We start from the raw sequence: 13,052 nt of genomic DNA on the forward strand, positions 1-13,052 counted from the left end.
ATTGCGAGGAACACCGCGAAAGAATCGTGAAACGGAGAAGCGTGGTTGCATCACCGAAATGTTAACTGAGACCAGCATGAGACGACGAACAAGAGGCGAGTTGTAGCAATGTTCACAGATGTTATATGACGGTGCGTTTGGATGATGCCGCTGCTTCGTGGAATATGAGCACTGGTCGATGCGTGCTGTAGTACGTGACGTAATTGAACAGTTTCACATTTGGTACACCTCGCACGTAGACGGGGTCGCTGACACTGTCTCCTCTTGATTCGAACCGTTATCAACCGTGATCAACCGTACTCCGGCGGCGGCTGCGTATCGCGCGGCTACGCAGGCGATATTCGATGGGGACAGATTGCATCGAGCTTCGTGTGCGGTGTTTTCTCGCCCCTTAGTTCGAGTTGAAGCGGGGGGCAGCACGAAGGTAAATTTGCTCGCTGTTGCGGGCCCTATCTTGAAAGCGATCTCGTCTTACGTGATGCACGGATGGACGGACGGGCTTCCTCGCAGGGTAGGCATAGAAGTGCTTACGCCTTTAAAGGTGCAGAACGTTTGCTCGAGCAGAGCACAGTGCTGGCTTCCTTTGAGTAGTGGTATTCCCCATAAGTTACCATCATTCCGTGCGCAAAAGATCTGAAAGCGACCTCACCGATTTTCAGCACAGATGGCTCGCTTTCTTCGAACCACAGCCTGTGCAAAATACTTCACAACGTTTTTTTTTATCGTTTATTTATTTATTTATTTATTTATTTATTTATTTATTTATTTATTTATTTATTTATCTCGCGCTTGTGTGGTGCTCATAGTGGTGTTGCTGTACTCTCTCCTTTTTTTTATTTTTTATCCTTCCTTTCCCTCTCTCCTAGCGCACAGTAATAAACCTGGCCATCTGGTTAAACTCTCGGCATTTCCTTTTATTCTTCCCTCTCTGTCGATGCTCTAGAAACCACGTTGAATAAAGGAATGAATAACTATAGTTATGCATTCCTTTAACTAGGGTTATAGAAAAACTATAGTTAGTTAGTTAGTTAGTTAGTTAGTTAGTTAGTTAGTTAGTTAGTTAGTTAGTTAGTTAGTTAGTTAGTTAGTTAGTTAGTTAGTTAGTTAGTTAGTTAAGTTAGTTAGTTAGTTAGTTAGTTAGTTAGTTAGTTAGTTAGTTAGTAGTGAGTGAGTGAGTGAGTGAGTGAGTGAGTGAGTGAGTGAGTGAGTGAGTGAGTGAGTGAGTGAGTGAGTGAGTGAGTGAGTGAGTGAGTGAGTGAGTGAGTGAGTGGTCCCATCAACAAAGAGGTGCCCGAGCAGCGGCTCAAAAAGCCGGTCGTCAAGGACCACGCAAAAGCGTGACGCGACCACGTAGGCACTGGGCGCAAAATTAATGGCCTGAATTGGTCTACCCCCCACCCTTCCCCTTCCCACCCGCCACCTTATTAAAACCCACTTTAGACAGCGGCTCATGGTGAGTGCAGACCACGTCCTCACGAGCAGCGACCACTCACGCCATGTCGTCCGTGAAGCCCGGCAGAAAAACGAGTGGGGGTATTTTGTTTTCACTTTTGGGGGAGCACACAGCTCACCGCTTGGTGGACAACTTCTTTGTGATAGCGTATTGTAGAATCTTATTGAATCGGGACAGTTGGTACATTGCTGGGACATGACAGTAACAGCTCTAAAGAGACGAAGGGAACAGTACTCAAACACAGGTTCTTAGGATTTAGCATGAACATCAACTATAGCGTTCTGTCACGTCACTTTCTTTTTTTTCCTTCTTTGTGAATTGTGCGCAAAATAAGGATTCTTTACTTGATGAATGAATGTTTCACTAGCCAGCCAAATCAGTTACTCTGCTGGCTTCTATAGCTTCGCCATCTCCTCCATACAGCCAGGCGAGCGTACACTCCAAGCGTCAAATTGCGTTTCTCATAACCGGCGAGCGTAACTTCAATAAGCGACACGGCTAGCTAAAGGCTGCAATGAACAGATATATACGCCTAATAGTGGGATCAAGCTATAAACTGATCGCTTTGTTGTACTTGATATAAAAGCTCTCTAACAGGTCGGTTTGGTTCACAAGTGCGTCGACATCTAAATGTCTCTTGCGTCAGTCGCCTCATCTTTCACCATTATTCTGCGTTGAGCAGCATCTCAAGTCTGTAAGTATACAGGTAAACATATCCAGTTCCGAAACTAATGCAATAAATAAAGCGGGCAATAGCAGGCACTGAATTCCCACTCGCGAATGTGAAGCACTGGAGCTGTGCGAATTGGCCACACAACCGGCAGCGGGGGGAATCAGTGTTATGGTTAAAAAAGAAGTGTGAGGGGGGGGGGGATAAATTATTAGCCCCCCCCCCCCAAAAAAAAAAAAAAAAAACGAGAAACGCGAAGCAGAGCCTATGCTCCAATGAGCCAGCGTTCGTAAGGCGAAATCAGGGCCAGAATTTTTTAGCACATGCGGTCGTGACCAGGGCCTAGCCGCCTCATTAGTTCGAGTGGCGGGGGGTGGTCGGCGAGGAGGCAAGCTACTAAAGACGGTTTCACAGTTCGCCGCACCGAATGGGAAACTAACAAGAAAATAGAAAGCAGCAGAAAGCTTCTAGCGAAGAGACAACTCAAGCGCGTCGACGCACGCTCGCGGTGGGCAGCGAACCAGCGTTCCCGTCGATGACCCAGTGGGTCTCCCACGATCTGCGTTACTCGACCCTAATCGGTCGGTGGCTGCACGCGGCTCTCAGCGCATGCGAGGGCTCTTGGAGCCACGCGTGGGCAAGGTGTGTGAACGGGGGTTTAGCTGTTTACACGATGCGGCCACACGCAGACGTTGTTGTGTTTACACCGATGGACGTTATACGTGCTGCAGCTTGATAGCGCCGATGCAAACAACCCGTCTTTCCACGACGCGTTTCGATTCCGCTCGCGTGAACGTTTATGCAGAAGCTAGACTTCGATCGATGGCACGTGACAGTGCATTGGCCTTGTGAAACTGAACTGTTTTCAGGGACACCCGCCTACATTAATTGGCTTTTTGACTTGCAGCGGCGTCTTTCACTTAGGCTATCGCGGGTGTGAAGACACTCTGCTGGACCCTGTGTGGCTTGACGTAGTGTTTCAAAGGTGTTATTGTTTTTCACATAGGAGTGCTCGAGAACTCCACCTCCGAAACCTACGGCTGCCACGAAACAATCAGGCATCTGCTTCGCTTCTTTCCGCTTTGCAATGCGGAGAGGCACGCTGTGTTTATTCTTCTCGATTCTCAACAGACTGGACACTGGCGCATTGAGTCAGGGGATCCTGGGACATAAGTTACAACGGACGCCTGTGATAATGGCTGCTAGAGCGCTATAGTTGCAATGAAATATACTTCGATCCACACAAAACTAAGCTCATCACATCATCGAGCTAGGTACGGTGACCATGTTTAGCTCGGAGATAGAATAGAAAAGAAAGCGGAAGGTAGGCGTACAGCCCCCAGCACCAAACCCCGTCATCATGCGGGACAAATGCATCTACGGCTGTCGATTCAGGGTCGACGCCGGGCCAGCAGAGACGGGAGACGACGGGGAAAAAATAACACAGTCCAAACTATTTGCCGTACCCACCCAAGAAGTGAGAAAAACAAAAACAAAGAGGGACTGGGAATGAAAGGTAGAAACAGCTCTGCGGCCGCGCACTTCTTCCCAAATGAAACAGCAGCACCTCTGTTCTCTATTCGGTCGCCGTAAGCGGCCGTGTGTGCGTTTTCAGGCTTGGGCGAGCGCGCTTCCAATGGGCCATTTTTTGTTATCTCCTCTCTAACCAGCGTCTGCTCGATGCTGCGTTTCTACTACGGCGGATACGTTGCACCAGCACTCTGGTAAAGAAATAGATGGCACGAGGCGTAAGGTCGAAAACAAAGTCACGCTGTGAAACGAATAGAAAAAAGAAAATGAATGAAAGGCGAAGAGACAAGAAGGGTGTTGTGAACCGGCTGTGGCTCAGGTGAGGAACCCTGCATAAAGCGTTCGTGCGGCGTACGTATACGTCATGTGGTGAGGATCCTTTGGCCGCGCCACGCAACTGCTTATTAGCAAACAACGCACGACCAACCGCAACGTATAGCCGCACAGGGCTCACGGGGCGCACTACTGCTGATGAATAGCTGCATCCACGACCGCGTGTTTTACTTTTGCAGCAGAAAGGGAGAGAGAAAAGGCGCACGCGGAGGTTATTCACATATGATTAAGAACATTGTATGTCTCGGTTCGTGTAGCTAGGACGTCACATATTCAATAGCAAAAGGAGAGGACCTTTTCCTTGATCTATCTATCTATCTATCTATCTATCTATCTATCTATCTATCTATCTATCTATCTATCTATCTATCTATCTATCTATCTATCTATCTATCTATCTATCTATCTATCTATCTATCTATCTATCTATCTATCTATCTATCTATCTATCTATCTATCTATCTATCTATCTATCTATCTATTCTGCTAGCTATATTTTAGTCAGTCAGTCGGTTTGATTAATCAATTAATTATTTATTGATTGATTGATTGATTGATTTCACGATCAATCAAAGTAGGTTTGAGCAACGGGTCCTGGCTTTTGTAAACTTCTACTGATGACGAAGAAGATTTTCTTTCGCTTGAGGCAAGGTTAACCGATGAGTTGCGTTTTAATTCGATTTGTCTTCAATGACCTTGATTGGATTCAGACTGGCTTTCGTGAGACCTCGCCCGACTGCGCATTCTCCTTTATAAACCACCCAACAATACGGAGGAAAATTATTTTATGCAAATACGCCTAGAAGCTAATTTGAGTAAGAACGCTTGCCATAGAACGAAGTATGCGAGTCTCGTTTATAATCCCAAAATCGCAAATATTTATAAACCCCTTGAGTTTTTAGATTGCATGCGAGTGTGTCGCGCGAATGAAGCAAAGTCCCGTCGAGAATTGGCACTGGTGGCCTCGGTAAGGTATACAGTATAGCTGAATAAGAAGCGCGCATTGAGCAAACTGTTTACTCTGACCAATTGTAATTCTTAGATGAAAAAATGAATGAATAAAAATGCGTGCGTTTCGTCCCCAGAAAAACAGAGCACGTTGCAGGACATGTTTAACGTTGTAAAGAGCGGGGGGCTATACAAGCTTAAGGAAAAAGCGGCACACTAAATTAGGCAGCGCTCATTAATATTAAAACAGAAACTCCTTAGCCGCACCTACCGTTACCTTTTTCTCGTGATTTGGTTCCCAAATTTGCGAACGAAGATGCTCTACTTTGCGCTTCTTAATGAACCGGCTGTTTTGCATGAGCACTTTCAATGAGGTACGAGGATGAAGGCAACATTCTGAATAAATATTAGATTATTTCTACGCGTACGCCGGAACAGAATCTCGTTAAGAAAGTTGTACTCCGCATACGACAATGGCAGTGAAGGTCAAGATCGCGCAAGAAACACTCATTTTATAATGCATGCAATAAAGCGAGACTAGTGAGCTCAACGTCATTAAAGATACGGTTAAATCTTTATGGTATGCGATTACGGTTGAGCCGAATTTCGAAGTGATACGAAGTTTTAAAGAGTTCCGTTCCATACATAATGCATTAGGTACAACGCGTCTGATTTCGGGATGACTCGAGCGAACTCTTCCGGGCCGCGGCGGATGATGACATGCCGCGGGATCTCTTGAACTATGGCCGCGGCGTGCAGTTGGGAAATCGGCGTACTCAACCTTTGTTTTCCATGATACTGGCGGAGACCTGCTCACCCGAAACGGGCTCACTGCGGCGCTGGCAAGGTAGGTTAAGAAACGACCGTGAAGTTTTACGTTCTGTAAAAGGGTCCTCTCGACAAACTTGAGCCACGAAAGGTCAAGGAAAGCATCAGTGACTTCCTAAACCGAAGGTAACCACCATAAATAAACATGAATGTCTTATTTTCTCTGTAAGTGCTCCGGCTATCGTTTTGTTATGAATCATACAAATTTCACACGATACGAATATTTTAGGAAGTGTACCGGGAAATTCGTGTCATCGTGATTCTTCTGCATATATTACGCATTCACTCCGAGAACCCTGGATCTCAATGCGCTAATCTCGGCCGCGAGTTATACAAATAGTTAGGCCACGCGTTTCCATAGTTTATGACGTCACAGGTGAACCGCTTCTGGAATTCTAAGCTGGGATGACCCCCTAATTTATCTTTTATGTCATTTTCTGCCATCGCATGCCTCCATCCACTAGCACTATGGATCTGGGTATAGCTAAGTAATCCTCGGTAAAGCACTGTGGAGCCGGCCGCGCATAGTAACAGGGAACGAAACCTTTGAATCAAAAAAGTTGTGATCTGCTTGCTTTGCTTTATTTTGTGCCATCAACTTCACAATTCTTTCACTCGTGCCAAAAATAACCCACTGTCTATTCCAGAAGCGCAAAAGTGGTAGTATTACCTAAATTAGAACTTTTTTTTTTCATTCCATGTTAAACGTTTAACTGCCGTAATTTTAAACATGGCGGCTCCCTGCATTGACCGATGCAGGGAGCCGCCATGTTTGTAGCGCCACAGCCGCTACTGTGGACCATATTCAATATGGTCCACAGTAGCGGCTGTTACTGCTAGCAGCCTGCTTCGAAGCGACGAGGATGAAGACTGTGTCGACGGCGCCGGACATCAACGCTAATGCCCAGCGCCGAGCCATACGGTAAGACGTGAGGCAGAATTCCAATGGTCCCGAGTTCTAACAGTCTCCACACTGCACCCGCCATTTCTTGCCCCATAACCCTCGCCCATACCCCCTACCGCTTCTCTCTCAGCCGTGGCTATAGGTCGGGCCACGCATCCACTGGACGCACAGGCGCCCGAGGGGGCTGCCAGTCGACGCGCCGGCCACTGGCGACGTCTTCTTTCTTTTTGCAACTGTGCCAGCAGCAGCATCCGTTCTTGCCCCCGCATCCCCGATGAGTGCAGTACCGTTTATGTAGCATACCCCCGTCCATCGCACTTTCAGTTTGAGCCATTCTTCGTCTTCTTGTCCCATTTTCCCGGTGCATAGCAATATCAGGATAAACAGGAAAGTTCAGTAACAGGAAGAGCAGGAAAGTTCAGGACGACCGCCTCGGCCTTCCTTCAAATAAACTCTTTCTCTCTGTCGTCCGCTGCTTTCTACTCATTGCTAAGGCGGTTGGTTCTCTGCGTCCTCTTCTTTTGTTCCCGCCGCCGCTCATTTCCATTGCGCACAGTTCCCACGCGACTGTCGCGGTCGCGAGGCGAGCGTCTCCCTTCAATATGAAAGCAGCCTCGAAGGGACGAACGGCTAGCTTACATTCGCCACCCGACTTGAGTGGGCAATTTCTTTCGAGGAGTCAATCTTCTTTATCTTCATTTTGTTTTCGTTTCATTTCGCATTTCTTCAGGCGTGCTTCCAGTCCTCGAGACAAGAACAACAACTTTACAGGCAAAGACAGCAGCGGATTCCACCTACCAACCAAGACGTGGCGCCACGCAGGGACGACGCTAACGTTTTGCGCCGTGCGTGTCTCTCCCTATTCTGAGAAATATGCGCGCCTTCCGTCGGGTTCGTGGGTGGCAGAGTGGAGAATTCGTGAAGCTTCATTCGGCGAGCCAGCGCGAAGAATATTGTTCGTGGAATTCCGTTTCGCGTAACAAAGCAAAGTGAGGGAGGGGAAGGGGGTGGGGGATGCAACGCAAACGGTTAGGGAACTTCTTGCGGTCCGCGCTTCAGGCAATAATAAAGCGTAGGCGGGCACATATGTGGGCTGGAAATTGTCCCACATGATGAACGCCCGCACTATTTACGGCTCAGCAAACAGTGACGGTCGGCCGGAGGGTTGTCTATTACTGTTTCTGAAAAGTGGCCGTAGCCCTTTTGGATGGGTCTTCATGTAGCTGTGTCTCTACTATATCGCCCAATAGACTAATCGTAAATGAAAAGAAAAACGAGCATTTTTCGCTGCAGAATGCAGCCATATTCTCATTCGTGAAAGTTGGGCGACCAACCTGGTCACATAGAAAAGCAATATATAAATAGAAAAGAAGAGTCATGCATACATACATTCCCACAATGTGAAAAAGTGACGGAAGCCGCGGAATAACGTAACCGAGTGTTGTGCAACATCGATTCACCTGAATATCAACATTAAGATGATTTCGCATAACACCGTCATGTGAATGCGGACGTTACATCGAGCGAACAAACATAAAGAAACAGTGTCAGACTATATTTACTTCTTGCTAGCGCTAGAATCACCAAATACGGTGACTTACGTCTCTGTTCTGGAAACTTTTGAGAAGCAACACGCGCAATCTTCTTCGTTTACGCTCGAATTCGTAAATAAGATCGCATTTATTGGCCTGAATCATTCAACAAATAACGCGGCATCTCAACTGGCCTACTTGACCTGGGGCAAAAATGAGAACCCATCGCCTCATGCTCAAGTAGAAGTAAGGCTCAACAGTGACGCGGGCTTATTTCGCAGCCAAAATTTGTAAACAACAGTTAGGACGAACGAGGCAAACAACGCCAAACGTTTATTTGAACGATTCGCTCCAAGAAGTACGATTGTGTTGCGAAATTTTAGTAAGAGTACAACAAGGGTACAACGAAATCTCTTTTTCAAATTTGTTGAAAGATAAGTGCAGGTCATGGTACACACTAGTCATGACCACGCAAGGATGAAGACAGGAGGTTTGGGAAATCGGCCAGGCGACACGTATCGTACCAGAGATGGGCACTGGAGGGCGTCGCGATCGTCCTCCGTCTCTTGTCCTCCTCCTGCTGCGTGTGCTAAAAAACTTTCTCAAGACAAACCTATACAGTTTAAACATCATATAATGAGTCCATGATGATACATGCACGATAGTTGTGGGCACGACACCTATTATCGCCTTACGTGTTCATCATTTGGAAAGCACTGAACAGTTTTTTCGCTATTCATATAAAGAATAAGAAAGGCCCGGATATGTTGACCGTGACTCGGGAAAACCAAAGTATATCAGTACAGAAATAAAAACTGATTGATTGTTAGATTGATTGATTGATTGATTGATTGATTGTCCTCGCCAAACATATATAATGGCAGTCAGGAATGTGTAATGTTCGCTATGGCTTCACGGCAATATACGTTGACATACGCCGTCTCTAAAAACAGCCGCGTCACAACAAAGAGTTCGTTTAAGGCAAGGCCTGCACGAACAATGTGATGGGCTGTTTCTGTTGCCGATGCCACGCGGCATTTTTCACTTGCACCATAACCTTAACAAATCTTGTCCACTTTTCCAAAAACCTTCACGCCAACTGTTGAAGTGTCTAGTTGTTTGTTTTTTATGTCTTCAAATACCAAGCCCGTTGTTGCGTGGCCAGTACCCACAGGGTATCTTGCACTGAGTGTTCATTCCTTTTAGCTACGCGCGCGGTATTGCTTGTTCTTCTGTTTCTTCGTGTTTTTCGTTTTAGTGTCTTGTTATCTTCTGCACAGCAACATGCGAGCTATTGTGCCGCAGAGCACCCTCTGGCGAGCAGAGACAACCCGCGCAGAGAAGCCGTGCCTTCTCTGCGCGTGGCACACACACCACACGAAGCACAACAGCACAAGCAGACAGCCACGTGACACACTCAGCTTGCAACGACAACGATCGACAGCGCGCGCCGCACGACAACGCACAGGAAAGCAGCAAGCCTGGGAACAACGAGGGTAGGGAGGCGCGATGCGGCTACTAAGCCACTTTTCTCGCCGTGTAAGGAACAAATATATCTAGAGGGAAAACAGAGTGTCGGAAAATGGAAGAGAAAAGGGAAAAGGTAGGGCACGTTGTTTCATACTAAAACCACGAGGAGTTAATATGGCGTCAGTGTCTGCGTTCGCCACGTGCATGACGGCTAAACTAGTATGGCACCGATGCGGAATAGATGAATTTTTTCGTAAACTTCACTTTTCTAGCTTACAATGTCATTGTGGATCCTTCTGTTCAGCTTGAAGCCAAATTATTCATTGCAAATTGGTTAAACGGCGACGATTACATTTGTTCAAGCTCTGACTGATACCATCCGAATGCGAATAGTTCTTTCAAAATATCAAAAACAATCTACCTATAGTGCGCGTTACTGTTCAAACGTAATCTGTAATTAGCGACGCGCATGCTCTAAATTCTCACGATATGCTTAGGCACTGGTTATTACCTGGTACTAAAATGAATTGGTCGTGAAGGTTAAAGAGAAGAGGCAGCTCCGAGAAAACATTGCGAGCCAAACACGCAGCATAAGTGGAGCTCAAGTAACAAACAAATACGGCTTTAGTAACAGCACAGAGTAGTACAACAAATTCATGCCATGTCATACATCTAGCCACGTGACACCCATGGTGAACCACGGTTGTTCATCGACTGTAGCTCCTGACTTCTGGTCGTGAGCTTAGTATGGACGTCTGCGGGGTAAGGGAACGTCTCCTTCGTTCTGATGTTTAGGCGCCAGCTTTTTCGACAATACCTCTCTGTCTTTCCTATCAATACAATCTACCTAATTTCCGAACACGGGGTCGAAGGAAGTTTCGTTTCTCCTCAGTTCTTAACATTTGCTTAGTCCATTCACTCTTCATTTCCGAATACGAACTACGGCCTCAAATTACGCCATGCCACCGTCCTTCGCTTACGAAAAGGGCCTGCCAAAAACGAAAGAACTGCGGCAGCACCCGTCAGGAAACGCCTGCGCATGACCCAGCGCCGTTCACTAAGACGAGACGCCTGGCTGACTGCCAGACTAAACGAGGGTGTCCAGTGCAAGACAATGCGGCGGTCGAAGTTCCTTTTACTTTTATCTTTCTCTGTCTGCCAGATATCACCGGAACAATTAACGCGCCCACTCGAGAGTGACTGCTAGAAAGCACGACGATGCGAAGTTAGTGTTTGTGTTTTCGATGTCGTTTCAGTGGCCGTTTCAAGTTTTCACTCAGTCATTTTTATGTGATTCGAAACAATTTCGAGTTTAAAGAAGAACACAGAGTTGCTTCGAAGGGAGAGGTTTCGTGGAGAAATCAACGACAGCATGTCTTGTGCACGCTACGGGCATTAAAGAAAAATAATTTCAAGCACAACGCCACTGATTTTTTACACCTGATAATGCTGTATATACAACAGTAGAAAACATTTTTAAAAAATTGCATAAAAGATAGCTCGACGATTATTTTGCTGAGGCTTCAACGCACCCGCAGCCTCACGCTTGCACTAAATTTGCGTGCCGTAGTGGATTCAATCAGCCTGTGCTACGAGGCAACTGCTCTGCGATGTTGTAACAATCCCACGAGGCAGCTCTACTGTGAGCGTTTAGGAATGAATATTTGAGGCTATTACTCATTAAGGTGAGTCTGGACATACCCAACTTTCGCGATCACAAGCGGTTTAGTGCAGATACGTTTGACGTAATCGCGCGACCATTTCCACAAAGTTCAGATGCTTAGATTTCCTCTGCTTCATCTTAGCGTCGCCGATCGGAAAGCACCCTAGCAAGATGATTTTCCTGGCGTTCCTAGATCTATAGTTGAATAATCTGATACTAAAAATCAAGCTCTATTCTGAAGAATGTGAAGGACCAAACATTAATGTTGGCAAAGCGGGTCCCAAATGTACAATAATTATACCGAAATCTAATTATTCGCATCGTTTCTGATTTGCTTGAGCTGAGTAAGAATGATTAGGCGGGCGCTTACAGAACGAATGAAACACAAACGGTCAACCAAATAGTGGCTGTTTAAAGGCACTGGGATCTCTATACGAAGTGTATCGCGATATTATTCTGTACTTATTTAATCAGGTAGCACCAGGTATTTACGTTAAGCTTCGCGCCGAGCACAGCCGCACGCTCTCAAGCTGCAGGCGAATGCGAGCGACGTACACACAGAAGCGTTCACTTTAAGCTTGGCAAAATCATTCAGTCTCTAGAAATGCATTAGTCTAGCGAGACAGAAAGACATTAATGCGTTTAGCGAAATAGCTTACAGTTTCTAAATAGCGCGCCTGCTATGATTTCTTGCGTTGGTAATGTGTTTTTAGTGCTATAAAACGACCCATTTCGCATATATCCGGGCACACAGAAAAAAAAAAGCATAAAGCCAGCCATTGAGCTAGGCGAGCGAACACTGACCACTGCAAGCTCATGCCTTTGCCGAAACTAATATCTGGCGAGTGTCTCACGACTTCGCACGGCAAAGTTATAGTTACAAAAGTGTTGAACGCTGTGTATGCATGTAACCTCCGTATATCTTGGACAGATAGCCTGACTGCCTTCTTTCGCAGAATCCCTAGACACGACGCCGCAGGCGTTATTTTAGGCGTAACGAAGTTCGACCTTAGTTACGGAGATTGCAAGAATAACAATAAAATGCACTGAACTTGAAGAAAAAAACGCAAGTGCGAGTTACTCTACAACCTAGAGAAGCGTCCAGCGCTTACCGACTCGTGCTTAATTAACGTGGCGTAGCCTGACAATGCTTCTACCAAGTCAATGCGTAATTAATGACTGCCGTAAAGCTTGGACTAGCTTTTCTGTCACGCTGAAAAAAAGCAACAACTTAGTAGTGCTGCAAAGACAAGGAAAGATACACGGTGGAACCACACGCGGCATTATGTGTTGTCACTGTGTATTCGTCCTCGCTTCGTAGCGCCACTAAATTTTCCGATAACTAAGCGCTCTGGCTATGGCCAGAGAGAGCGACTAATATACGGGCCATCATATGATGGCCCGTATATTAGTCGCTCTCTCTGGATAGCACGCTGAGCTCCTATAGCGTCTAGCGATGTAGTAAGGGCAAGCTCAGGTGTCGCCATCCATTGTTTTCCGAGAAACACAATTCGCCATTCCAGGAAGACTGCACAGAGGAAAGGGGAAGGTGGGGGACGGGGGGGGGGGGAGGGGGGGGGGAAGCGGCGGCGTGCGGCGCAATCGCTGCGGGGATGCAGCATCAGCAGCAGCAGCAGTGTGAGATACTAACGAATCCCTTGAGGATTTGCAAGGTGCCCTGGGTAGGCCGACCCCGTTCCAGCGGGACTCGAGACTGCTTG

General features: G+C 46.7%; 1 protein-coding gene across 1 annotated transcript in view; it reads right to left on the bottom strand.

Moving 5' to 3' along the window:
* LOC119442752 (potassium voltage-gated channel subfamily H member 6-like) overlaps positions 1-13,052 on the bottom strand; it is a 261,976-nt gene that overhangs the window by 67,099 nt on the left and 181,825 nt on the right. Inside the window, 1 exon segment of the mRNA XM_037707752.2 lies at positions 12,983-13,052. This exon segment is cut by the window's right edge and continues 2 nt beyond it. Coding sequence (XP_037563680.2) covers positions 12,983-13,052 — 70 coding nt within the window.

Source organism: Dermacentor silvarum, chromosome 2, assembly GCF_013339745.2.
Source record: "Dermacentor silvarum isolate Dsil-2018 chromosome 2, BIME_Dsil_1.4, whole genome shotgun sequence".
NCBI lineage: Eukaryota > Metazoa > Arthropoda > Arachnida > Ixodida > Ixodidae > Dermacentor > Dermacentor silvarum.